The following is a 25604-nucleotide window of genomic DNA, read 5'->3' as shown; positions in this document are numbered from 1 at the left end:
TTAATGACGAGATTTCGTGCAAAATCTGCACTTCGTCAGGTCTGATGAAGTGCAGATTCTGCACAAAGGCTTGTCATTAAACCTAGATGCTCCCAACCATTTGGATTTTATTCTGACTACCTCCTTTGTGGACATTACAGCATCTCTTCCTTTGTTACTGTTTCCTGTTCAGGAAGAATTGAATAAAAAAGGAGATTCTTCATTCTTCAGTGACAAAGATTCATAGGAGCACGATTGTTCACCATATCAATAAAAAGTGCAACATCTTTTATCTGGTCTGACTCAAAAATGCAGCGGACCAACTCCTGTTGAATGAATCAGCGGAATACTTGACTAGAACGACTAAACAGGCAATTTTTTCCTCGTTTGCATATATTTTGCCAGCAGTTTATATTTTTATCACCAAAATTTGAAATTTTGGCAGTTTTTCGGACATCGAGAAAAATGTCCCCCCCCCCCCCCCCCCCCACCTCCCAACAAAAAAAAAAGATATCAGTGTTTGTTTCCCGAGGCTCCGCATCTCTACTTCATGACACTTCTCCCAAAGCTGTGCCAGACAAGTGTCAAATATGGTTTTTTGCATCGGTGCAAACTTGAATTCAAAGCCTTTCAGCAAAGGGGGTATTGGACGCATAGAAAATCGGCACCGCAAATATCGAAAGAAACTCATAACCAGCTCCGACACCACGGCAGGCGTCCCAACTCTCCACTAGTCACACGGCCTCGGGACACAAAGGTCCATCGGAACTTTGTCACAATGGCCTCTGTGCATGTGCATGACCCTGAGGTGCCAGAGAGGGTTATCTCAGTCTTCACTAGATGGCGCGGCATGGGGACTGGTCTTGGTACTTTGTGCTACCCACGGGGATTTGTTTTGGCTCGTGCCGTGGTTCGCTGAACAGCCGCTAGGATACGGCACATATGTGAAAAAGGTCCAATGCCCGATGCTCTTGCTGCTTGACTTCGAAGATTCTTCAAGGTGTTGCATGTCACAACCATAAAAGATTTTTATTTTTATTTTTGGGTGCTCAACAATATGGCGTGCAGCCCAACATGTGCACGCTATAATGAACTAAACGTACCAAAAGTGTCCCACATTTTAATTTGATGTCAAATTGCAAATTTTCATGAAAGGACTTTAATGCAATGGTGTAGAAGTGCCAATAAAGTGTCGTGTCCTGTGCACCTTGTGTGTCTCTTTTTCCTCAAGCTAAAAGAAACCTTACCTCATCCGCTTAATATTGCGGTTTGTATCTGTACCATGGGGCCTTCCTGGGTCAGATTACTGGAAGATTGAGCCCTTAAAATCCGTAATCCTTGAGCCCATTAAATCCTAGGATAGCAGGAGACAAACCGCTGCACAAGTCAGCGCCCTGATTTTAGCTGCCAGAAGAAAGGACAGCGCAACTGTCCTTTGTGAACATGGTGCTAAAACATACCCCTCTTGAGACCTATCCCCATTCTAGAGCATGACTTTGTGTTACATGTGGCATACCATGTTTGTTTTTCATGAAGAACAGAAAATGAAGCACGTTATGTGCATGTCACAAATGTTACATGTTTCCACCATTAATGTCACAGCTTCCTGAATTAGACCGACCACAAGATTAAACGTATTCTCACAAAATGCAGGTAAGGTACATTAGACAAGGCTCATGAGAACTAAAGACACTGCAGTGAGAGGGTTTACAGTATTAAAGACAAAACCAGTCATACATTCGTTTCTGTGACTTTTCTGCATCACTAACAGCAATATGGTAAAAAACGTTTATGGATGACAAACCCATGAGCTGCTCTTTGAACAAATCAAGTAATATAATCAATGATAAATCCACTGCTGAAACCAAAAGTGTTATGCCCCAGATTGCATTCATCCCCATGTAGTGTTGTGCAACATTTGTGACCTTCTGCTCAGGATAGAGCGTTTGCGGAGAAGCCATTAAGATAGAAGAGCGCTTTATGCTGTGCTTACAAAATATCAGGTGTGCAGAAAGAAGCACACATATCATTTAAGAAGGCATTTGTGTGCCTCAAAGGCTTGTATACTATGTCTGCAATAACAAGTTCGTTTATGAGACACTGATCACTGCATGCACAAAAATTAATATTTCTTTTGTAAACATATGATTATGTAGGAAGTCAGTTTCAAAATGTGTGGCAGAAACCAGGTAACTTATACCAACCCTGATGGCCCCAGCTCTTTCCTTTAGCGCGATGTGGATGTGTGTGTGTGTGTGTGCGCAACGGGTATCTGTACTTTGAACTTAGTTGTAGCTAAGGTAGTGAAGCATAGGACAAACTTAACACTTAACGAGAGGATTGAGAGGTAGCAAGCAAGCTGGTGGTTTAGATCCATAACTTAAAACCCGAGACTAGGGGACAAAAAACGTCTGTGTTGTCATTTTTTGTCCCATTAGTCTCAGGTTTTAAGTTATGGATTAACACTTAAGCTCCACAACATCCAGCTGCATATTTCAAAGAACGGCAGTTGATAAAAATGCACTGAAAAGGATGATGAAATGCAGATGAAAAAGGGGGCACTGAAATGGTGCCTTTTCCTCAATTGCCAGCACTCTATAATCTAGACCAGAGCCGTCGCGAGTTTGCGTCCGGGGCAGGGCAAATCTGAAGCCCCCCCCACGCCCGTTGCCGCCAGAAGCCCCGTAAATAAAGAAAAGAAAATGCTTATTTGCACTGCCGAGATCGTAAATTCAAATTCTTCTGATTCCCGCTTTATACTGTCCAACTACCCTGCCAGGGCCTGCCGTTCGGCGCCCTCTCTGGTGAGGCCAGACGCCCCTCTGGCACCCCTCTCGCTATGGCTCTGATCTGGGCATTGAACCTGGGGACGCTTGACTTAGGCATCCAATGAAGCAACCTGCAAGTCAGTTTTCACACTTTGGTGATCCTTTTACTGGAAGCTGTAAGTGATCTGTGTGACCTTTGTCTAATAAATCTGCCTCTAGTTATTCTCAGCCACCCACCCCCCACACCCAAGGGTTTAGTAGCCCCTCTTCATGGCTTGCACTTTGCTTAATCAGAGGGAACATTTTTCACTCTTGCATTCCTTTTATTAAACATACCACAGTATGTAGCAACAATGGCATAACAATGTTCTTAGATAAACAATTTGTGCTGTGTATCAACATGTGCAGCTGATAGTTAAACAGAATAATGTACTCGTCAGAATGCGCCAGTACTTACAATGTAACAATGAAAAGGCACTTTTGGAAACCAGCATGAAACATTCCAGGATTCCACTTTAGAAGTGAAGATCACACTAAAATCAGTTCCTGCCCAGTTGCACTGAACACCGGCCAATCACAACATTGTCACAATTCAAAGTTCAAGCAATTTTCATTCCTCATGGCTGAGTAGATACGTTAATTCAAAGTGGGGTAGTAAAACTGAACATGACATCCAAATCCAAAACAACCGATTCATGCAGCATTGAAGGTAACACATTTATTATGCTCACTAGCAGAACTATTGCATAGGAAACGAAAAGTGACAAAAATGCTGAAACAAATAGTATACTACGTGAAAGAAAACTCCATTATTGTGAATGCACTTTGCACATATGTAATGATAAAAGACACACACAAAAAAAGGCCCAAGACACTCACGAAGCTAGCCATACTTGCTACATGCTATAGAATTTATAAATGTATATTTAAATAGAAAAGAGGGAAAAAAGCTAAAATTACATGTCCTGGTGTGGGAAAATGTCAACATTAGTTGATCAGAATAAGGTACTACATAAAATGGACAGTATACTAGAACAAGCGCATGTTCTAGTTTAAATCAGCCTAAATCAGTCCAACAACTCTCATTATGCACCTCCTAGACTCGCTTTCATGCGACCAATACCACCCCAGAATGACAGAACAGCTCTGGGGGAGCAATGCAAGAATACAAAAATGTGCGAGAACGGCATTTTTCCATTTCCATCGTCAACACAGACAAATATACACCAAGCAGGAATGCTATATGTCGTTAAATGGCAATAGAATGGCAATAGTATGTCATCATCTAAAACTGGTGCGATTCGAAGAATTACACGGCATAAACAGGCGAGCTTTAGGTGTAGAAGTTCTAACTTGTGATACACAAAAGCACATGACTGTCTCGTTTGTATGCAGATACCACCAAAATAACCAAGTGCAAGATGAGTGAAGAAAAAAAAAGTTCTGTCTCTTTGTGTTGGACAACAACTCCATCAATTATGACCTTGACAACAGTGATGAATAACCTTTCTTGCTGCTGCATGGTTAGCATAATAGCTCACAGCTGGCAATGTGACGTGATAAACAATCTAACGGAGGACCATGCAACACTACTTTCTGCCCACTTTCCCTAGGGCAAAAAAGATAAGATAAAAGCTGTACCGTTGATTTAATTTGCTGCTGCCCAATGAAACACTTACTACTCCCATAGCAAAAGGCACATTGGCTGCTCAGGTAACATTGGGCTTGGGACCAAAAAGCGCGCTAAAAGACTGAAAAATGTGCAAGCACACACCAAAAAGAATATGCATGAGCCGGACAGCCTGCCAACAGATGCCAGCAAGTGCAAGCAGGCTATCAAAATACTGGCATCCCGTTATTCAGAGGACGACTCTGAGGAGGATATTTTTAGCATCTCCCCGATGCTTCTAGCATTTCTCATCCTTTTTTCCCCAACTTGGAGGTCACACCCTGCATTCAGTTTAAGCAACATTTTATAAACAGACTTGCTGTTTGTGTGCAGTGTATACTTCCTCTTCGTAGCCCCACTATTTCCAGTAGAGGTTCCAGGAGTCGGTGGTTCAGGGTGCTCCAGTTTCGCGTCACGCAAAGCGTGCTCTTCTTCTCGCTTGCGGTCGCGGCCAGGTGAGGCACAGACCTTAACCTCGACGACACTGCGTCCCAGATCTGTTCCATCAGGTGATCTTAGGATGAAGATGACCTGGGTTGACCGTCGGTTGGGTCCCCCATAGCAGGTGTTGCGGCACATGAATCGGAACCTGAATTTGTAGCAGATATGTGAGAACTTCACCAACAACTTTCTACCGTAGAAGGCGTTACAAACTTTCTCTCCAGTGAATGTAAAATGCCTTTCGTACATCACGTGCGTCCCTACCAAACTGGAGTACGCATAATCGATTTGGGACCCTCATCAGAAATATTCGATTTAACGAATCCAAGTCATCCAAAACTGTACAGCCTGTTTTATCTTTGCAAATTATTTTCAGTTTTTACTAGTGTATCGCTGTTAAACTCAAACCTAAACCTTTAGAAAAACTTTCACTTAGGCAGTATGTTTCCCGAATATGCCACCTTTGTAAAATTTTCAATGCTGCCCAGCTCTCTGTGAACAGCTACTAGCACCTGATGACTATATTTCTCTATATGCGATCATTGTGTTAAGCTCAAGTGGTCAATGTGCCATTCCCCTGCCGTTCTTTTCTTTGTTTTTTTTCTTCTTTCTTTTCTGTGTAACATTATAGACTGGAATGACCTTCCTCAAACCATAGTCTCAATGGCTGACACTGTTGAATTCTTGGAAGCCTTATGGAAATAGTTTTTTGTCAGTGATTTTTACATGTGCAGCTTGTATCCACTGTAATATTGTCTCTCAATTTCCTTTTAATGCAGTAATTGCTTTGTCATGTAGCAATGTGTACTCTCTCACTTTGTTATCTAATGCACCTAGTAAAGGCCGCTTAACATAGAGTAAGTAAATAAATAAATTAGAAACACAGAACCCAAGGTGCATCTATGTACCATAATGAATTAATCATTACCAAAGTCTCACTTTGCACTGTTACACTGTCACATGTGCTGAAGCATATACAAGACATTTCTATTAAAATTCTTTCTCAGGAAGAGAGGAGAAGTGTCAACCTTGTGGAAGTGCACGTGGAATTGAGCTGAAAGTGTTAGACATAGCTAGAAGCAGTGCTACGCTTCAAGAATGCCTAGACGAGAAAGAGCCGACAACCTTAGTCATTCTCGTCTGGCACTAACACTGAAAACACTATGGTACCAGGCACTTTATTTTCATAAACAGGGGAGAACGAAAAAACATGTAACCACACAAACCCAAGAATAATGATGAGGAGGATTAGCCTGACGCGGGACATCCATTCACCGGCAGAAAAAGGAATATCTGCCTGGAAATATTTCTGTCTGGAGTGCTGTGATGTGCTTCAGCAAGTTCACCATTCTTTCCATAATTTGATGACGTCTAACGCCAGTGGCTGACGTGTATCCACGACTTCTACCAGAGGCTTCACCGACATGCTTAGTCAGTCGGGACAGAATTCTTGCGAACATTGTTGCACACATGTATTGGTTTGCTTCATCATCGTAAGGTAGAAATGACTTTGGCACGCTGCATGACGGGATGTGGTAAAGCCATGGCCTTCCAGATCATGGTACAGCACTTACGACGCAACAACGCAAACTGTGGTCTCCGAAGCGATTCAGGCATTTGGGGACGAGACGTGAAGCCAGTTGGACAATTCACTATTTGTGTGTAGGGGACGGTGCACACACACATACAAGAGCCGAGACAAGTGATAAAGGTAACTGCCACATGTGTGATAGGAATATGGTACTGCTGTGGAGCTGACACAAGAACTGCTCCCGTGTGTGTATGCTCGCTCCTACGTACAGAATGGTTTGCCCAACTGGCTTCATATCTTGTCTACGGGTGCTTGAAAAACTTGATAGACCACAGCTAGCGTGGTCCAAGAAAGTGTGATTTATGCTGTATGCTGATTCGCTGCATCTGCCAGGACATCGGGGCTACATTGTGTTGAAAGAAAGTGGAAAAAATTATTTTTCTACATTTTATATAACATTGTGAGTCTATTTTAGCATTATTTTAGTTCACCTTTTCATTAACATTTTCTCTACTTTGCTGAGGTGAGAAAAACCTTTTATTTATTTTATTTTTGTTCTGCCACTGGTCCCATCTGACACATTAGCGCATAGAATGCAGTTTAAAGGCCTTATCTGACTGATCAACGAATGTTTGCAGTTGAGGTGAACATTCAGTTCTGACTTTCCTACAGAACACATCAATGTCGAGCGAAAACAGAAAATGACTTACCTATAGGTAACTTTCAGATTATCATGCGGTGCAGAATCTTCGAAGGGCACCGTGAGACAAAGGCGATTCTGGTTCGCAGAATCTTCGAAGTACTGAGTACTGCGGTTGTCACATGTGATCCAGTGTTCAAGTGAGAGTTCGTTCTCTGCATTCCTCCTCGAGTGTGAAGGGCAACAACGGACAGCATCAAGTCTGTGATTGTAGTCCTTGTAAACAGGCACAACGCATATGGTCGAACCTTCTGGAGGACAAGTTTCTGTGTCGAAGTGAACAGGACAGGCCACGGACAAGGATACATACAACTTGCGCAGCTGCTCTGAGAAAGTCCATGTCATGTTTTTCTTAATTTCTTCTTGATCTTGGAATGCTACGCGAAAGTCATGCGGACCCGGCCAGTCAACTACGTTGGAATTCGCAACACTTGTGTCCTGCATCAATTTACTCTCCTCGGGGACATGTTTGGGCATGCAACTGCCATGCCATGTGAAGTCTTCTACACGCAAGCAATGCACCTCATCCACGAAGCAGGTCTCAGTGGGCTGAATATTGAAGTTACAATCGAAGTCTGAGAGTTCGCCGTTACGCATCCTGAAATTTCAAAAGCCTGCAACACAAAGAGACAGAAATGTGGAAGCCGGTGCCGGTGCAAACAAGAGCTCGTTTGATTATACCGGTTTGGATTGGATTGGATTTGGATCACGGAGGAGAAGTAAGGAGACCGAACACCGAACTCTGCCGCGCCGCCGTTGAAAAAGTGTGGTCCCGATTCCTCGAGTGATAGTGATAGTGGCACCTAATCCCTTTTGATACAGGGCAGACTTCCAGGATGGAGTCACAGGTGTAAAAATAAAAAGAAAAGAAAATAGTTCTCGATGTTCAACTCGTTTCTGTTTGCCACTTAGGTCACTTCTGTGGTTGTCTCGTGAGTCTGTGTTTGATTAGTAGTAGTAGTAGTAGTGGCACCTAATCCCTTTTGATACAGGGCAGGCTTCCGAAAGAAAAAGAAAGAAACGGAGTCCACAGGTGCACAGGAAAGTAGAAGATAGAAAGGAGAAAGGGAAAGGAAAAACAATAACAAAATAGTCACTCGTCATTTGCCGATACGTCACTTCCACTTGTGTTCGCTGCTGCCTGTTTAAGTCGCTCCCACTTCACTAGGCGGCACTGTATCCTCTTGACCGTGTCGTGTGGCTGCGGCGCACTGGTTTCGGTTTGTTGGTGATACAGCTTGTCCTCGATGTCCTCGGTATCTGTCGGCTCCATTTCTAGTGGGATTTCTTTTAGCCTGTGGCACTCGAGAAGGATATGTTGGAGGGTCTCTGTTGCTTTGCCGCAGAGCTGACATGTGGGGTCTATATTCCCAAATATTTCATTTTTTCTGACATTTGTAAGCAAACACCCGGTGCGGGCCTGAAAGAGGAGGGCGATTCGCCCACTGATCTCTATGTATAAAGGCTGGATCGCGCATGGGAGAGGGGCTCGTGGGGGAGAGGCGTGCCTTCGCGCCGCCATGTTGGTGGGCCCTAAAGTGCTGTGTGTGCCCATAGAAAACAATGGGAGGCAATAGAGATTGTGAGTATTTATTGCGCTACAGGCGTTGATCATTGTTTGTCGTCACGCGATTTTGTAAGGTGCCAGTATACTGATGTATCCTAACAGTGTTTCACAGGTGTCCTGCCATTCGATTCTTAATTACGTTATGTTTTGCATTCCGAAACTAGACCGTCACTGCAGTGCAGCGCTGGGGATTGTACTACAGCACGTTTCCCAGCCAATATTTCAGTAAGGTGCGATGTCAGTTCCACAACAACCATGCATAATCGCTCATACTGGGATCTGGGCAAAAATTGTTTCCGAAATAGCGGTAACGAAAAACATTTTTCTACTGTCATGGGACAAAGGAAATGGTCCCATAGAATCGCAGGCTATATAGTACCTTTGTTTTAGAGACGTGTTTACGTTTGGAATGAGTTATCAACCATTGCAACAGAGAGTCGTTTTGGCAGCAGCGCAACCCAAATAATTAGTTAGGATACGTCAGTTGGGTTAGGTTGGGCTACTTAGAAAGAGGTAACATTTTCTTGAATGTGATGAACACATAAGTCGATAACGACAACACAAGACCGTTTGAAGCTCAAGCAAATGTTACCTCTTTCTCTGCAGACAGCAGCTTGCTTACACCATGCGAGCTTGTTCATGATACGGATGTTACTTTGGTTACGTCAGGAGGTTTGGCTATTTATGTCAGTTTAGTTGGGTTAGGTCAGGTTAAGCGACACCAATTAGCAGTGTACCAGGGCATGGGCTGCACTGGGAGACCCCAGCATCAGACCATGCAAGAAACTAATAGCCTGGAATATATATCGATGTGTCACTTCTTACACACGTCTGATTTCCTGCAACGAGGTGTCCTACTCCTGAAAAATTCAGTTGTCCGTAAAATGTAGCGCATGACTTTTGGAACTCATAAAAACCCCAGTGCATGGACACCGGCAAGTGCAACCAACTTGTCATTGTGTCTGCCTTCTCATTGTCCTCTCACCATTTTCTTTTTTTTTTTCTTATTTTATTTTAGCATATGTGTCACCACATGCTTAAGCCTAAACCACTTAAGGCACCAGAATTGTCCCCTAAGGCATGGGACAATTTTTTCTACCAGTGCAAGCTGGGACAATTATTTCTGGCCCCGTTTTTCGCTACATCCCCACAGAATAAGTTGCTCACACGTTGCTCACGACAATGCACTTGATTGCAGTGGGCACCAGCCCAGTGGCACGACGATGTGGGCAACCACACTTGGTAGGCACGTGACAAATAACAATCCTTTGATATGACACAGCAAGACAGTCCCGCAATGTGATCTTGGCTTTCCTTGTGCCACAAAATTTCAAATGCAGTGCTAGAAACCACGCACATGAAACATGAGGTAAACATTATTCTTAGAGCCCAAGGTTTTCGGGAAATATTTGGGGGGTGTGGGGTAAAAATTGGGGAAATGAATGTGTGCTTGAAATTAATATGAATTCAGATGAAAAAAACTTCCAAACAGCTAAATTGGGGAGGGGGGGAATTGGGCTCTATTACTGTAACGAACTGCGCACTGTTTGGTACAAACTGTGATGTAATTGCGTTTACTGCCGAACAAGCTGGTGTGCATTGCTATAGACATTTCAGTAAGGGCAATTTGCTGGGTAAAAGTCAGACTTCACCCTCAAGAGGCAACTTTCAATTAAGGGGAACATTAGAATGAATCCCTAAACTTTGGGCTCTGATTTATTTTGCAGAAAGAGGTAGTATAGTGCTGAAGAGGGTTAACACTAGTTTATTAACAGTTGTCCCTCTTGAAAGTAATTACTACAGGAAAGTAACATGGTACAAGTAACGAAGATTGACACAAATGTGCCATATGTATACGAGGTGCTTCATAAAGGTCCTCCGGCTGAATAATTCATGAACAAGGTGGTGCTATCAAAAAGCTTTCATTTCACTGATCATTCCTGAGGTGTTGGCCAAGAACTCAGCAGTGGGAGAGTCATTTGCATGCTCTCATTGATTGAATAAAGCTCGTTTTAAACTTTTAAGCTTGTTAACTTTTTACTGTGGATGCCTTCAGTAATTCTGTTTTATTGATTTGAACCTTCAGCAAAAACTGTTCCAGACAAAGAAACACAGCATTTATATTTTAATGATTTCTTGTTAATTGGTTTCGGCGTACATATTTCTTGGACGTGGCAGTGTATCGATGCGCTCTTACATTTAGCTATGAGGCCGCCAAAGAATTAGCTTTCTGATAGCATCACCTGTTTATGAATTATTCTGCTGGGGGACCGTAGCGAAACAGCAGCTACACCTGGGCTTTGACTTTCTGTGCCAGTACAAAATTTCAGAAAATCACCTTAAGAAAATGCAGAACAAGGCATATGCCAGCTACAATTGTGTATACGTAAAACTAAAAAGTAAGATAATCTCTTGTACTTATTAAATATGAAAATTGGAATCACTTAGGAAGTGAACGTGAGTAGTCACTGATTGTTAAAAACTATAATTCTTGACAACCTCTTACGCAGACGTGGCCTTGCAGTCACCTTCTCCGTGTACTGTTTGGCAATGTGATAAAGTCTTACCTTCCCATAACATTCTGCAACGTGTTTTGCAAGGCGAATGACATGGTTTTCGTCTGGACTGCACTCAAACATGTGCTGGCTCAAAGTAGGAAAAATGTCCAGTCTTGCAGACGTGCACAGAATGTCCTGCAAGACGGCCCTTGTGAGAAGCTGCCCAAGCTGAGCATTGGATGTCAAGATTCCTTCTGAGATATGAAGCATTTGACGAACACGTTTTTCTGTTGTTTTACAAATGGCGATGACACTCTGAGACGCACTAATCAGACCACCTCGAGACTTTCGACGAAGAAGAGCACTGTGTAGAGTTCTGTCTGTGAGAGCGTCGATGCAGTCAGCACAGGAGATCTTCCTTGTCACCATCTTGACAACGTACCCCGCGATGTACCCCACAACATCTTCAACAAAGGCTGACAGTTGCTCTGTATCAGGTACATCTGCGTAGTCGTGGTCTTCAACACATTCACTCTGTGCAGTACCAAAATAGCGGGATGCATGAATGTCAAGTTCGTCAAGGGAAGTAGCTCCTGCTGCTGCTGTCACAGTCAGTATGCGTGTGGAGTCTTGGGCGATACAATTACCTCGTGCTGTAGGCTCGATTTCATGGTGAACTAGGAGCCTCTTGTATGCAGCCATGAAGTGTCCTGCCGTCGGGTTGTTGCACCACCCACCTTTACCCCTCAACGCACAAAAGAAAAGTTCGAGGTGGTCTTGAGAGAGTTTGTATGTGAGCAGGTACCTTAAGAGTGCATTATCTCCTGAAAGAAGATGGCTGCATAGGCTTTGAATGCTTGCCATGTTGATGAGGAATCCAAGGAAGCCTGTTTTTCGTGGGGATTCTAGTATTGGCTTTCCAGATGCATCTTTCAAGTTGCCAATATACGCAGTCATCTCGTTGAAGAATGGAATCCAAAGGTGGCGGGTTGGATAACGGATGGGTGCTTTGAAGTTCTTTGCCAGGGGATTGCGGGAGTTCATGATGTCGAACAGACGATCGAACTTCCTGAGGAATTCCACTGTTGCCTCACATCCATGAAACATTGGATTGTTTATGTCCCTGTCACAGAACTACAGAGCATCCGCCACACTTGAGCTGAGTGTCTGAGCTGCCAAATTCACCTTCATCTTCTGACTTCCCCAGTCAATGTGGGCAGCCTTGAGCTTGTTTCCAGCATGAAGCCCTTCCGATTGCTGCAGATTTTGGAGGGATACGAGGTAGGCCCACTTTATTGTGCCTCCATTGCTGTCTTTCAGGGTCCCCATTGTTGCCAGGGCATTACGAATCAGCTTCAGCATGTGGCAAGCATCGAGGATTACATGAACTCTCCAGGAAGAATCAGAAGGGTGCTGAAACCATGGCCTGATGTCGGGGCTTTTCATGTTTGCACCAAGGTCTTGAAACATGGTGAGGTTAGAGCCCAGGCCGTCACTCACAATTGCAGCTATCAGAATTCCAATGTCATGTAGCTTTTGAAGGCAGAGGCTCACAAGGTTTGCCTTTTCCTCCCCACTTAGGCTGTTGATCAGAAAGTATGCACATGGCACTTTCCAGTTACTGTCCAAAGCAACCACAAGGAATACAAGAGCTTGTGTAGCTGGTTCCTGACTGTCGTCATCAATGCCAGTACCTAGGTTTATGAAGCCATTAAAGGACTGTCCTGTGAACTGAATCTGCTTCTTTATGCTCATTTCATCGAGCATGAGTGAACACACGACACGTTTAGATAACTTCCGCTGCTCTTCTACTCTTACTTTCAAGGCATCAAAGGCTTCGTGTGTAAATCCTGGCTCACCATGGATTGCACTGTACCATGACCTAATTGTTGCCTGGTGCGGAAGTGCCAAATTGAATGTCTTTCTCACATACTCGTACGCCTTCGTGGAGTAGAACTGCAGTGTGAGAGCAAAACTATGTAGGGATGGGGGGTACTGCTCCCTGCTGATCTTCCCATGTTTGTTGTGTATAGTACGTAGCACCAAATCCAACTGCACGCCTGAAAGGGAGCCACGGAGAATGTCGCTGCACTGCTTTGAAACCAGTGACTTTTTCTGGAGGTCTTCAATCACACTTCCTGCAGTTACCACCTTTTTCTTTAGTCTCAAATTCTTCTGGTGGGTATGCTTCACTTTTTTGCTTGCACCTTCTAGTGCCTCAACTGCGACGTTCACCTTCAGTTTTAATGTACGAGGACTTTCCTGCACTACGTATGTATGGTCAGCTGCAAGACTACATGAGGCTTGTGACACTTCTGATGACGGCCCTGGTGTGCCCCAAGATGGTCCTGGCTGTGACGTGCTACCGATGGTATCCTGCTCTACTTTATGTCTAGTGGCAGGGGGCTTTCTTGGTTGTGCATTCTGTGTAACAAAGATGTAACGAAATATGCATTCGTCAATAAGTTCCAAGATGTTATGTTTGAAGAACAAAGACAATAAACAGCTTTAAGTTCAGCAGTTATTTATTGTCATTATGCATTTTGAAGGTACAGGGAATGTGTAAGGAGACAATACTTTTATTTCAAAAATGATGACGTATGGGGGCGCTATGCAAAACTACTGAATCCAATTTGACATTGGAATGAGTAATGACGTGCAAACACCACCCTTTTATTTATCCATATATGCTGATCTCTGTATAGTGGGCTCTCATTAATGTAAGCTCTGATAATTCACACTTGTGGGCAGTTTATTTTGTCTGGTTACTTAAGTGTCCTGCAAAAGGGGATCAAACTACTGTAGCTCAAACAAGTTCAAAATTTTGGGTTGGCAGGCTATGTGTCCAGTGTATTAAAAATTCGAACGGCACTTGTGCTAATTTCACGCTTTTCATTCCTTTATAAGATATGACTACTTTGAAGGAATGGCTACCACAAATCTGCTTCCGTAAAACAAACCTTTCAGTAGGTCGCACTCTGACAGCCTCTGCTGTTGCAAATTTCCAGAATGTGAAATCTTCAAAACTGTGTCATTTTTTAAGATGTTTACATTTTGCAAGCAGTTGAGATGCTGAGAGGACACTCCCATTGCAGCTAAAATGATTACAGAGCGTTTCAGGGGTCCAAAAGGAAACTTGTGGCAGCATAAAGGTAACCAACATTAGATGTAAGCAACGTGGGTCACTAATTTGTACCAGACAAATGTGCTCCCATGACCTAATTCTTCCTTGCGGCCCATGTTTAGATGTGTATGTGTAGTAATCAACACAATGATCACCAGTCCCCTGCTGGTTTGAATTACTGAGAGTCTACTGTACATATGTGGTTCACATCTATGACAGTTAATGCAGAGCAATCACACACTATCCAGAATAGCTTAAAAAATTTTGATGTGATGCGTAAGCTTTTACTTTTTGGAGGTGCTGTGGAAAATCAAACTTTGTTGGTACTGCGTCGGTCTTAAGGCGCACTGTCTGCCCAGTCCGGTCAAAGCAGTCTTCCTAAAAATGCCTGCTGCAGATCACCGAGGTCTTTGATGGTGTCCAGTCTTTTCTGCACAGGTTCTGCACCCATTTTTTGAGTATGACAGGGCGGCTATGAGGAAACCTGTATCAAGAGATCACGTCTTATATACTGTCACAAATAACATTGCATGCAACCAATTATTAATGGAGTTATTGCAAGAAGCTGACAACAAAGGTCAGACACAAAAGAGCTAGATGACGCACCCCAGTGACATTATTGCAACGGAGACATTCTTTGTCAGTTCATAATCACAGATGTAATAGCGATAGAGGGACAAAGGACGAGACAAATACAGCACATGCTTCACAAATAAAAGTCTTTGGTTGGCCATACACTGCTGTGTTCGTCTCGTCCTTTGTCCCTTTCGTCGTCTCCTCGCATTGGGGTTTTCTATCGATTTAAAATGGATAACCAACCCGTCCGTGTTTCAACTTTGTTTCAGGATCACAGTTGTCTCACGACGTAAAGCCCCACATCCCTTGCTACGACTTAACACTAAAACAGTAAACAACGCAAACACATAAAGGATGAGACTTTCCTCGCGAAGCTGATTCAAAAAGGTGACTGCCTACTTCCTTGGGTAGAGAACACCGTGTACCGGGCTAGCAATGCACGCAGTTTAGCGCTCGAGTGCCGCACATACACGGATGACAACACTACCACTGTACAGTAACATGTTCCTTGTAACATATTATGACCTCAAACTATCATTGACGACGGGCAAAATACCAGGGCGTTCGCTTGAGCCTCGGAAGAGCCATCTAACAACTTGCACCAAGTGCTGGTTTCGTGCAAAAAAACTGTTCGAAATCGTCAAAGAAATGTACAGAATGAACGTCAATTTATTCCTTAATAACGAATGACTCACCTGTGAAAAGTTGTGCCCTCTCCTTTTCCCGTACGGCTGGTGCAGCCGTAACTACAACAAGCCGGCATGATCGCCCGCGGGAACTGTTGTGGGTACAGTAAGATGGCGGCCGGTTTCTTCACGCTCGCGCTCCCTATCCGCCATCCAGCCTTTTACAATCGAGATCAGTGGATTCGCCTATCTCCTTTGTAGTCTTCACAGGGCTCAGGTTGCAGTTTGTTTTTCATGTAATGTTGTAGACTCTGCTTCTTCCGTGCTTTCTTTGTCCAGTCGTCTATTTCGATTTTGTTTATTTCTGTGGTTGTAATCTTCGTCCACTCTCTTTCGTTGCGTGCTGTTTGCCGTTTCGTTCCGCCACTGTACTTTTTGTCGTATTGGTTGATTTTAGCTATCCGTCTAGACTTTAGACCGCAATAGCGAATGTGTTGGAAAACCTTCTTTACCAATGCTGATTCTGGTAGGTGGATAAGGCGCCCTAGGTAATGAGTTTTGGATCTTGCATCGCGCGCTGCGAACGTAGACAACGCCATTTCCCCTTGGATTGCTGCATTTGCGGTTGCGAAATTTCCTCCTAGCACCCAGTTTCCCAGCTCTCGTTGGTGACGATCTAGAGTCTTGATTGTGACCGGAGAGAGTACGATGGCGTCATTCGCATAGGTGCCCAGTGCACTAGGCGGCTCTATATCTGCTTGAAAGACTCGTTTGATGGTGGGTCATCCACTTCGCTTTCAGTTTCTGTTTCAGCTTGTTTGAACAAGCACGGCATGCTCTCATCCACTTTTTGGATCTTGGGAGCATACTCTTGGATTTTCTCGCACTCGGTTAAAATGTGTCGTATGGTTTCCGCCGCTTTTCCACATAACTGGCACGTAGGATCAACGTTCTGAAATAATTCAATCCTTCTCTGGTTCGTTAGGAGGCATCCGGTGCGTGCTTGAAAGAGAAGTGCGCTTGTCCTGTCTCCTTTGTATTCCTCGCAGGTCTCTGGCTTCTGCTTGTGTTTGCTGTAATACTTGAGGCTCTGTTTTTTAGTTACTTTCTTCCGCTAGTCGTTCATTCCGATCGCATTTATCTCTTCAGTGGTGGTTCTTGTCCACTGTGCCTCGTTGCGTGCTGTCTGTCGCCTCGTATTTCTACTAAATTTCTGTCATATTGGTTGATATCTTATTTATCCAACCAGATTTCAGTCCGCAGTACCTCATATATTGGAATACTCTCTTTGCTATTGATGTTTCTGGAAGGTGAATCAATCGGCCCAGAGTCTTGGATTTTGTATCTCGTGCCTTTCAGTCTCGAGTTCAGGTTCAGGTTCAGGTTGCCTAAACCCTTTGGAATCAGGGCGGGCTTCGCACGCGAGCCACAGGCAAACACAGACAGGACAACACAGAAACAACGCAAAAAATGGAGGCACGTGGTCACTGTTCCACAGGATTCCACCTAGCTGGTAAACATCCTCCGTCTTCTAGGCGTCGTTGTGCGTTGTGTTTCGAGGCTCCGTCGATAGATGTCATTGGCTCTGGTCGTTTGTCGCTCCTGGGCTGGGTGAGCGTTATCGGCGCGTTGTGGGATTCCTTTTCGTTCTGGGGCGTTGCCTGTCGTCGCAATTTCCCTCTGCCGCTGTGGATTGACTGAGATGGTGTGTTGGTCCGTGTTTGTTTGGTCATCTTCGGGGTTGGTGTTGGTCTGGTCGTGTGTTCTGGTCCGTTCATTGGTCTTGGCCGTTGCCTTCTCCCACGCGATGAGATGTCTTTTTGTGGCGGTGATTGTTTCCACTGCACACTCGGGAGTAAAACCCAGTGCTGTTTCAGGGGCCTCTGGTAGGCGGTCTCTCGTCTCCTGTAGCGCCGGGCAAACCAAGACTATGTGTCGTATGTCTTCGTCCTGACCAGTATCGCATAGGAGACAGTGGGCGTTGTCTGTGTCAAAGAGCTCGCTTCGTCTCTTCCTCGTCAGGAGGGAACCAGTTCGAGCCTGAAAGAGGAGGCCGCTGGCCCTGTCTCCTCGGTAGAATCTTTCTGGTGCTGGTGTGCACTTGTTGTAACTGTAGAGGTTCATGCTCTTCTTTTTAGCTGTGGATGTGTGCCATCTCTCCTCCTCTATCAGTCTCATCTCCTTCCTGATGATGTTATCCCACTCCCGTCCGGTCTTTGTTGTGTGCCGTTTCGTATTGATGCTGTAGATCCTGTCTAGTTGGTTCATTTTTTTTATCCAGTTAGTGCGGACGCCACTGAAGCGGAGGTAGCGAAAGAGGCGAGTGGTGTACGCCAGGTCTGGTCCATGTATTAGTCTTCCAAGAAACCGCGTTTTTGAGCGGGCTTCGCGATACGAGAACGTAGACCAGCCTAGTTCCCCTTCAACAGCTGGGTTGGGTGTGGCGAAAGATCCTTGGAGGAGCCATCTACCCACTTCCCTTTGTTGGCGCTCCAGTTGGTCGACCGTGTTCTTGCGGAGGCAAATTACGTCGTTGGCGTACGTTGCAACAGGAACGGCAGTGGTCTTCCAATGAAGTCTGCCCAGGGGCGCCGGAACAGGGGGAGCGACGGCTCTCCCACATTTACGATTGGGGGAGCACGGCTCCCCCAGCGTCAGCCCAGCGTCGTATTCTTCTACGGTCTAACGGAAAGGCCCGTGCATGTGTTCTTTCGGCGGCCATAAATTTAGAGAGCAATAAACAGAGAGCCTACCACTGGTCACTGTGCGGAGACCGTTTGAGAAGAGCTACGAGGGGCGTTCAAGTCAAACCGGGACTTTCTGTCTCCTAGTGTACAAATGACTCCCGCTACTTCTTTTTCATCATTTTCACACGCGACAGACCTCCGCGTTCACCACGTAGTGGTCCAAAGTTTGTGCGAAACAGAAGACAAGTGCTAGACAAGATGGCCGACAACGAGGTGAGCGCGCACATCGAACAGCGAATTGTCATGAAGGTTCTCGTGAATGAAGGCGTAAAGTCATCTGAAATTCACAGAAGACTTCAGGCTCACTATGGCCACGATACACTTAGCCGCAGCAAAGCGTTTGAGTGGTGCAAACGGTTCCGAGACGGCCGTACATCAGTGCAGGACGATCCCGGCCGTGGCGGCTCAGAGCCCAGTGTCAGAGTTCCTGAGAACATCCAACTTGTGGAGCGCCTGATCCTCAAGGACCGACGGATAACATGTCTCGAACTGGCTCGAAAGACGGACCTTTCTGCGGGAACGTTGAACAGTATCATTCATGAACACCTCCAGTTTCGGAAAGCCGGGCCTCATCACCAAAGGAGTCCTCCTACAGGACAATGCACGCCCGCGTACCGCGCATCTCACGACACGCACCTTACAGGAACTTGGCTGGGAGTTGCTGCCACATCCCCCTTACAGTCCAGACCTCGCCCCCAGCGATTTCCATCTCTTCGGGCCACTGAAGGCGTTCCTTGGGGGCCGCCACTTCAGCTGCGACGACGAGGTCAAGAATGCGGTCCGATCGTATGGCTGCTAGGCGTCGGTAAGGATTTCTACGCTGCTGGCATCCAAGCCCTCGTGAAACGCTGGGACAAGTGCATTAGTACAGCTGGAGTAAAAAAGCTGGAGTTGAAAAATAAAACTAATTTCGCGCCTGTAAGTTCATTTTACTTTTGCGAAAAATGAAAAGTCCCGGTTTGAATTGAACGCCCCTCGTACATACCAAAGGTGTCAGGTTCACAGGGTTCTGGAGTTGACCATGGCAATGTTTGTGGTACGAAGTGCACTGTAGAGGTTTCGAAGTGCAATAAATCAGTCCGAAAGTGTGTACCGGGAGGCGCGAGCATTACCAGACTCAATCCACGGGGTGGGGTGGGGGGACAGAGGCGCAAACGGGAATCGCGAAAGGCACGCAAGACACAAGACATCTGGGGGAAATAAGGATACAAAGATACCGCCCGGTTGAAGGTTGTTATAGGGCGGTTTGCGATGCGCAGCCACAGATTTCAGTTGGTGGTGGGCAGGGTGCCCACTTCGAGCTGGCGTGTGACGAAACGTCGCACCGGTGTTGTGTTCACGTGCCGGATTGCAACGGCAACGTCGAGGGAGCGCCATCAAGTTGTTGCCTGCAGCAGCGTTACATGATTATCAAACGCCATAGACATCGGAGAAGCCCACACCTCTGGTAAGAGATATGTATCGCAGATTGTTTGTTGTCTTCATATTATGTATATGTTCACTTGTCATAGTAAAATATTCTAGCTGTTAACCGGATTGCTGGCTCCTCACTTTCCACCGTACTCATGTCCAAAACTACCCGCTGTTGTCATTTACCCGGCTTTTCTTATTGAGTCGCCCTGGACTGATAACGACAGCGTGACACCCAGTCAAAGAGCTGGGTGTCAAAGGGACACATTCTTGCTGAGCTCCAGGCCGCCCCAGGAAAGTGGGGTTTCTTCGCAGAAGGCTTGCGGATCAGACGATATTCGCTTCCAGTCGCGGCACGCGTTCATGCCGCGACGACGATTCCCGTGGACAAGTCCCCGAAGTTCCTTACACATTACTTGTCATAGAGGTTAGGCACTGCGCAGAAGTAAAAAAAAGCCGGACGCACTGAACTCATACCAACTAGCTCACCACCAAGCGCTATTTAATTACAATACTTCTGCATTGCTATTTTAGATCTATTGTACAAATATGCAGATGTCGCTTGCCTCGAGCACGTTTACAGTTTGTGTAGCAACCCTGTACAACGCCAGCATGAGCCCTCAAGGAAAATAAGTGATGATGATGATGATGATGTTTATGGTAGCACTTTTTGTCGCTCCCCCACTGGAAAAATAGTTCCGACGCCACTGAGTCTGCCTATGTCATACGGGTTGAACGAGTGTCTCGCTATGTGCCATGTGTGTCCTTTTTTCCGGTTCATCTTCCGGAGGAGCTGCTCTTCATGTTGATGTAGGTAGTCTTTCTCGTTTTGTATCCGTATTCCGAGGTAGGTATATAAGGATGTGGGCTGTATTTCTGTTTCTTGCAGATAGGAAACTGGCATGGCTGAGATGTCGCCGAACTTCATTATGTTGGATTTCTCGCGACTGAAACGCATGCCATCCCTGTCAGCTGTACGTGAGCAGATGTTTAGGAGGTCCTGGATGTGGGCAGGGTCATCCGATATTAGTACTATGTCATCTGCGAAGGCTAAGCAAGATAGATTGGTCGTTTCGATTTCTCCATTGGTCTTCTGGGTTTGGAAGCTGACTCCTTTCTTGGTACCCTCAAGTTCTTTTAGGAGATCATTTATGAAGATGTTGAAGAGGGTCGGAGAGAGAGGGCAGCCCTGCCGTAGGCCTACAACCTGCTCGATCCTGTTTGAGCGAAATGTGCCCAAATTGTATTGACTGAATATCTCTCTGTATAGGTTCTGTATGAGGGTGATCAGACCTTCAGGTATTTCGGCCGCCTGCATTCGCTCTCCTAGTAGGTTATGTGGTACTGCATCATAGGCTTTTTCCAAGTCCAGGAACGCTAGATATAGGTCCTTCTCCTGTAGTTGGTAGGCTTCAATCAGTTGAGTTAGGATGAAGATGTTATCTGATGCTCTTCGATTGGTGCGGAAACCGTTCTGTGATTCAGAGAGATATACGTCGCATTCTTTCTGTAGTCTCGAAGTGATAATTGATGCGAATAGCTTATATATATTGCTCTGGATTGCAATTGGTCTGTACGAATTGAGCTCTTGCTTGGGCTTATTGTTCCCTTTGTATATTAGGGTTATGTCGGCCTCCTTCCAAGGGGGTGGGATTTCTCCAGTGCAGATGACGTGATTGAAGCATGTCCTGATCGCCTCCCGTGCTTTGTCTTTGAGGGACCTCAAGAACTCATTAGGGATGTCGTCCGGCCCTGTTGCTTTCCCTGCGGCTAGACGCTTTATGCCCATCTCCAGTTCTCTTGCTGTGATTTCAGGTAAGGGGGCCGGATGTTGTCGGTTTCGCGTGTCGGAGGCGGGACCTGGTGATGCTCGCCTTCCTAGGAGGTTGTTCTGTAGGGTGATGTAGTAATTCGTCATGTGTTCTTCAATTTGACTACGTGATGTGAGGATGTTGTTAGCTTCGTCTCGTAGTGACATAATTCTGTCCTCTTGTTCTTGTGGTTCGATGTTAGCTATGTACCTCCACAGCGCTGCTCCCACTCTTCTCCCGCTTTCAGTTATTTTTGTTGAGACTTGTTTCTGGAACTTTTCAATTTTCTCGGATACCAAGGCCTTCACTCTCGTCTTTTGTTCCTTGTATGCTCGGTCTGCCTCCAGGTATCCAACCTTTGTTTTGGCTGTATGTCTTCGGACTCTGTTAAGTTCTTGTCGCAGTCTGATGGCCGATTTGATCTCTCCATCAAACCAGGGTTGGTTCCTCCTTTTCCTGACAGCCCTTTTGCACGAGGTTTTCCCCACGGTGCGGGACGCGGTTATTTCGATTTGGTTTATGACGTTTTCGTATTTCACATCTGTCAATTCTGCTATTTGATCTTCGAGCGCGTCCGCGAATTTTTCCAGTGCTGCTTCGTCCATCGTCTTCCATCTTTGTTTTTTGGGTACCCCATATAGGTTCCGTCCGGGTGGTAGGTTGTCTGGTGGAGTTCTCTTGGACATTGAGAGCTGTAGTTGATTGTGGTCGCTGCCACAGTTAAAAGTGCCGTCTTCCTGTATTGTCAGCTGGACCATATTAGGGGCCGTCCGGCAGGCTTTATTTACTAGAACGTAGTCGATGGTGGACGATTGGGTTCCCCTTGACCACGTTGCTTGGCCACTGCATTCTGGATCGGGGTTTAGGATTGATAAATCATTCCCTTCCGCCAAAGTTCTGAGTTGGGATGCTGATTCATGTCCATCTAGTTCAAAGAGGTGGCAGTTGAAGTCGCCCATTAGAATGACGCGATCTCCCGGTTGGCTGTGTTCGAATTCAGCTAGGTCTTGTTGAAGGCAGTTGTACAGCGGCTCGTTCCACGCAGCGCTCCCGGGCCCTGTTGCCATATACGCCACTCCCAGTGTGAAAGCTGCGCCATCGTTCGTCTGGAAAGACGCCCACATGTGTTCTCTACAGCTCTTTGTCTTTACTGGTTTCACAAGTTGTCGTCTGTACATAAAGCCAACGCCTCCTCCTTTCTTATCTCCTGTATTTCTATTTCGTCCTATCCAGCCCCAGGCTGCACTTAGGAGCGGGGTCTCTTGGTTTCGTAGGTGGGTCTCTGTCAGTGCGCATACAAGCGTGTCTTGTTGGATCGCATTTGCCTGCAGCTCCTCCCATTTCAATCTTGAGCCTCCCTGGATGTTAAGGGCGACCAGGTTTATTTCCTTGTGGCTTCCTTGTTTGCTCCTTCTGTAGCGGTTTCTCCTTCTACCGTTCTTGTTTGCTCTGTGCAATGCGCGGTCCCCGAGTAGCTCTAGACAGTTGTTTGTTGGGCCGGGTGGGGAAATTATGGAGCACCTACGTTGTTTGTCCAACTGTGCGACTCTGAGTCTAATTGTGGCCGCGGCGCGGCGCTCCGTCAGGTAGGTCAGGTACTGAAATGACGTGCTTGTAATGTGCTGTGTCAGACTTACTAGTGTGTCCAGTGCAAGCAGGAGAAAATATTTTGATAAAGAAACACCATTGTCGTGTATCAAGGAACGATCTCTCTTTGCATTTTTCGCCTGGAGTTATTGTTGGTGCAAAGCGGGAGGGTTTCATTTTACAATGTGGGGAAGCCGCCGTCAAGGGGGATTCGCGTTTGCTCGAGGCTTGAATGTCTAAATGAAAGTATAGTGCTCTCGCAGTTAAGAAGCTGTTAAGAATCGCTGTATGTTTTGTTTTATTTGAGATCAAAAGACACCCGAAGGAGCACAAAGGTTGTTGTTTGACATCGTACAGGATGGTAAGTTGCATGACTGGCAAGGCACGACTGCGAGATCTTCATTGTTAATGGTGTGCACTGATTATTATTACTTCCCACGAACATCTCGCAGCGTGAGAAAATTATGCAATTGAGCACATTTGGATTCCAGCTGTTGCACTACAGCGTCGTAGCGCGCGTTTCTACCACCCGCTTCGCGTGCACAACGCTTTGGGAAACGGGAGCTTTTTGTCGTAATTGTGAAGCATCCGCTAGGGTACAGAGGATAGAGTTACACTTCACATGACACCATACATGAATTTAATACCAAGGTGCCAGAACGCACTTGCTATCACAGGTTTGCAAACGCGGTAGAGGATTCAGTACACGTACTGAGTCCGTACAGTTTAAGGAAGAGATTCCTCAAGACGATTTTCATCTTGGTGCCCGGTTGGGGTGTGAAGCCCATATCTACTGGATTTGGGGCTTTTTTTAGCTTGGGTAGAATACCTGATGTAAACGTTTTGAACAGCAAGCTTGTGCTGAAGTAAATTGAAACTCCTAGGCATCGAACTGAACATCAAAGTCAGTGTTATTCAAGATGTCAGAGTTGGATAACACACATTACAGACTTTCTTTTCTGTTCCTAAAACCGTAGCATAGTGTGTCACTAAACGTCGCCATACACGAAGTTTTCTTAATTGCTTTACACGTATGCAGATAAAACTTTCCCAGTCCCAGCTTATGCGACGACACCACATAGAAATTCCCACATATCCCGAAAAGATCGCGTCCGGAAACTTTACAGATCTTCAAACATATCATTCCCTCCACGCCGTTTAAATGTGGCTTTTCAGCACAACCTTCGCTTGCTTTGGAGTAGGTCCCACCTATGACACGAAAACGAGGCAACAGAAATTGCAAAACAAGATTGGAGCTGACCAGAAAACATTAACTCATTATTGGAGAAATCGTTGTTAATTTTTATTATACAAACACTCGTTTTTAACGCTTCTTAGTAGAGTATTCGAGGACAAACAGCGCATTGCCTTGCAGGAGATTTCGCGGAGCTAGTACCGGAGGGAACGCGAGCGCCGCGCCGCGGCCAACAATAGACTCGAGGAATTGGGACGTCATTCTCCAGCCGAGTTCGGTCTCCTTACTTCTCCTCCGTGATTTGGATATAAAAAGGAAAGAAACTACTGTCCAGTGTTGCCAATAGAAAAAGCTGCACGTAGCCAAAATGTAGCCGACTAAGCACTTTCTGAGCTTTCTGAAGCCCATAGTAGCAAAAAAAAAAAAAAAAAAAAATAAGAGAGAGAGAGATTTTGGTGCCGACGTTTCGGTCGTTTAGGTGCACGGACATACTATAAATCTGAACGGAAATACTTTTCCGATACAGATTTAAAAAAGTACAGCGACCCGCACTTCGATACGGATAAAAGCATAGATCGAGGAGTTACCCGTCAAAAAGAACTCGTTACGAGTGAAGTTACCGTGTGAAAAATGTAACTAAGTTAATAACGAAGTTCTTCAGCCTGAAATGTAATTCGCGGTTACGGAGTTACTTAAAAAATAGAACGAGTTACTTCCAAGTTCCTTCAGGCACAAAATAGCACTATACAGGTGCAGCGCGCATGAGCAGTTGAGTTCGACGTTGTGTTGCTTGCGAAGGGGTGCAACACGCTTAGATCGTTTTCGTTTATATCCAACAATTCGAAAGCTTTGCATCTTACTCACTGTGGGCGCACAGTGGTTCAGCTTCATTTCAATGCAGCGGTTCTTGCTTCCTGAATAGAATACTGTCAATGCTTGAATATCACGCTTTATGGCATAAAATGCCATGAAAGGAACCGGAGAGAAATCAAGAAAATAAGTGGACGTGAGTGAAAAGCGAATTAAAAGTAACTTGGAACTTAGCTTAAGTTACTTTGGCAAAGTTACCTGAAAAAGAAACGAGTTCCTCTGAAAGTTACCACGGCGCAAAATTACCGAGTTAAGTTACAAGTTACCAAAAAAGGAACTTAGTTACAGTAACGAGTTACCTCGAACTCTGAAAAACAGTACCGATTACGGTACGGCGTTACGTTTACCTCCCGCTTGACGCAATAGAGAGTCTTAGCGGACCCTTGATTACGTGACCCGCGTCGAACCCTATCAACCGGAACCAATTAGTGGATAAGATTCTGAGTCACGCACGACTGCAATTGGTTCCGATAGAGAAGATAACCTTCTCAACGGTATACTAAAA

The 25604-nt window shown here is 45.4% G+C and overlaps 1 protein-coding gene and 1 long non-coding RNA gene across 2 annotated transcripts; one reads left to right on the top strand and one right to left on the bottom strand.

The window, feature by feature from the left end:
• Positions 1-3049: 3049 nt before the first annotated feature.
• On the bottom strand, positions 3050-7733 carry LOC135378201 (cellular tumor antigen p53-like). Its single transcript, XM_064611146.1, has 2 exons — positions 7099-7733; positions 3050-5005 (listed from the first exon to the last, which is right to left on the bottom strand). The coding sequence occupies exons 1-2, from the start codon at positions 7683-7685 to the stop codon at positions 4603-4605; spliced, it is 990 nt and encodes a 329-aa protein (XP_064467216.1). The 5' UTR covers positions 7686-7733; the 3' UTR covers positions 3050-4602.
• A 3508-nt stretch (positions 7734-11241) lies between these two features.
• LOC135398781 (uncharacterized) lies at positions 11242-12889 on the top strand. The gene is made up of 2 exons (XR_010424136.1): positions 11242-12624; positions 12735-12889. It is a non-coding gene; the product is annotated as an uncharacterized LOC135398781 (long non-coding RNA).
• The last annotated feature ends 12715 nt before the right edge of the window (positions 12890-25604 follow it).

The sequence above is a fragment of the Ornithodoros turicata genome, chromosome 1, assembly GCF_037126465.1.
Source record: "Ornithodoros turicata isolate Travis chromosome 1, ASM3712646v1, whole genome shotgun sequence".
In the NCBI taxonomy this organism is placed as follows: domain Eukaryota; kingdom Metazoa; phylum Arthropoda; class Arachnida; order Ixodida; family Argasidae; genus Ornithodoros; species Ornithodoros turicata.
The sequence above is the reverse complement of the archived record's forward strand: the minus strand, read 5'-3'. Positions and strand labels throughout refer to the sequence as shown.

Bases quoted from the DNA above. Each gene is read 5' to 3' on its own strand.
- LOC135378201 (XM_064611146.1), bottom strand. From the start codon at position 7,685: ATGCGTAACGGCGAACTCTCAGACTTCGATTGTAACTTCAATATTCAG. The intron at 5,006-7,098 runs GTAAGTCATTTT...CTACAAATTCAG, and splicing joins AATCTGAAAGTTACCTATAG to GTTCCGATTCATGTGCCGCA.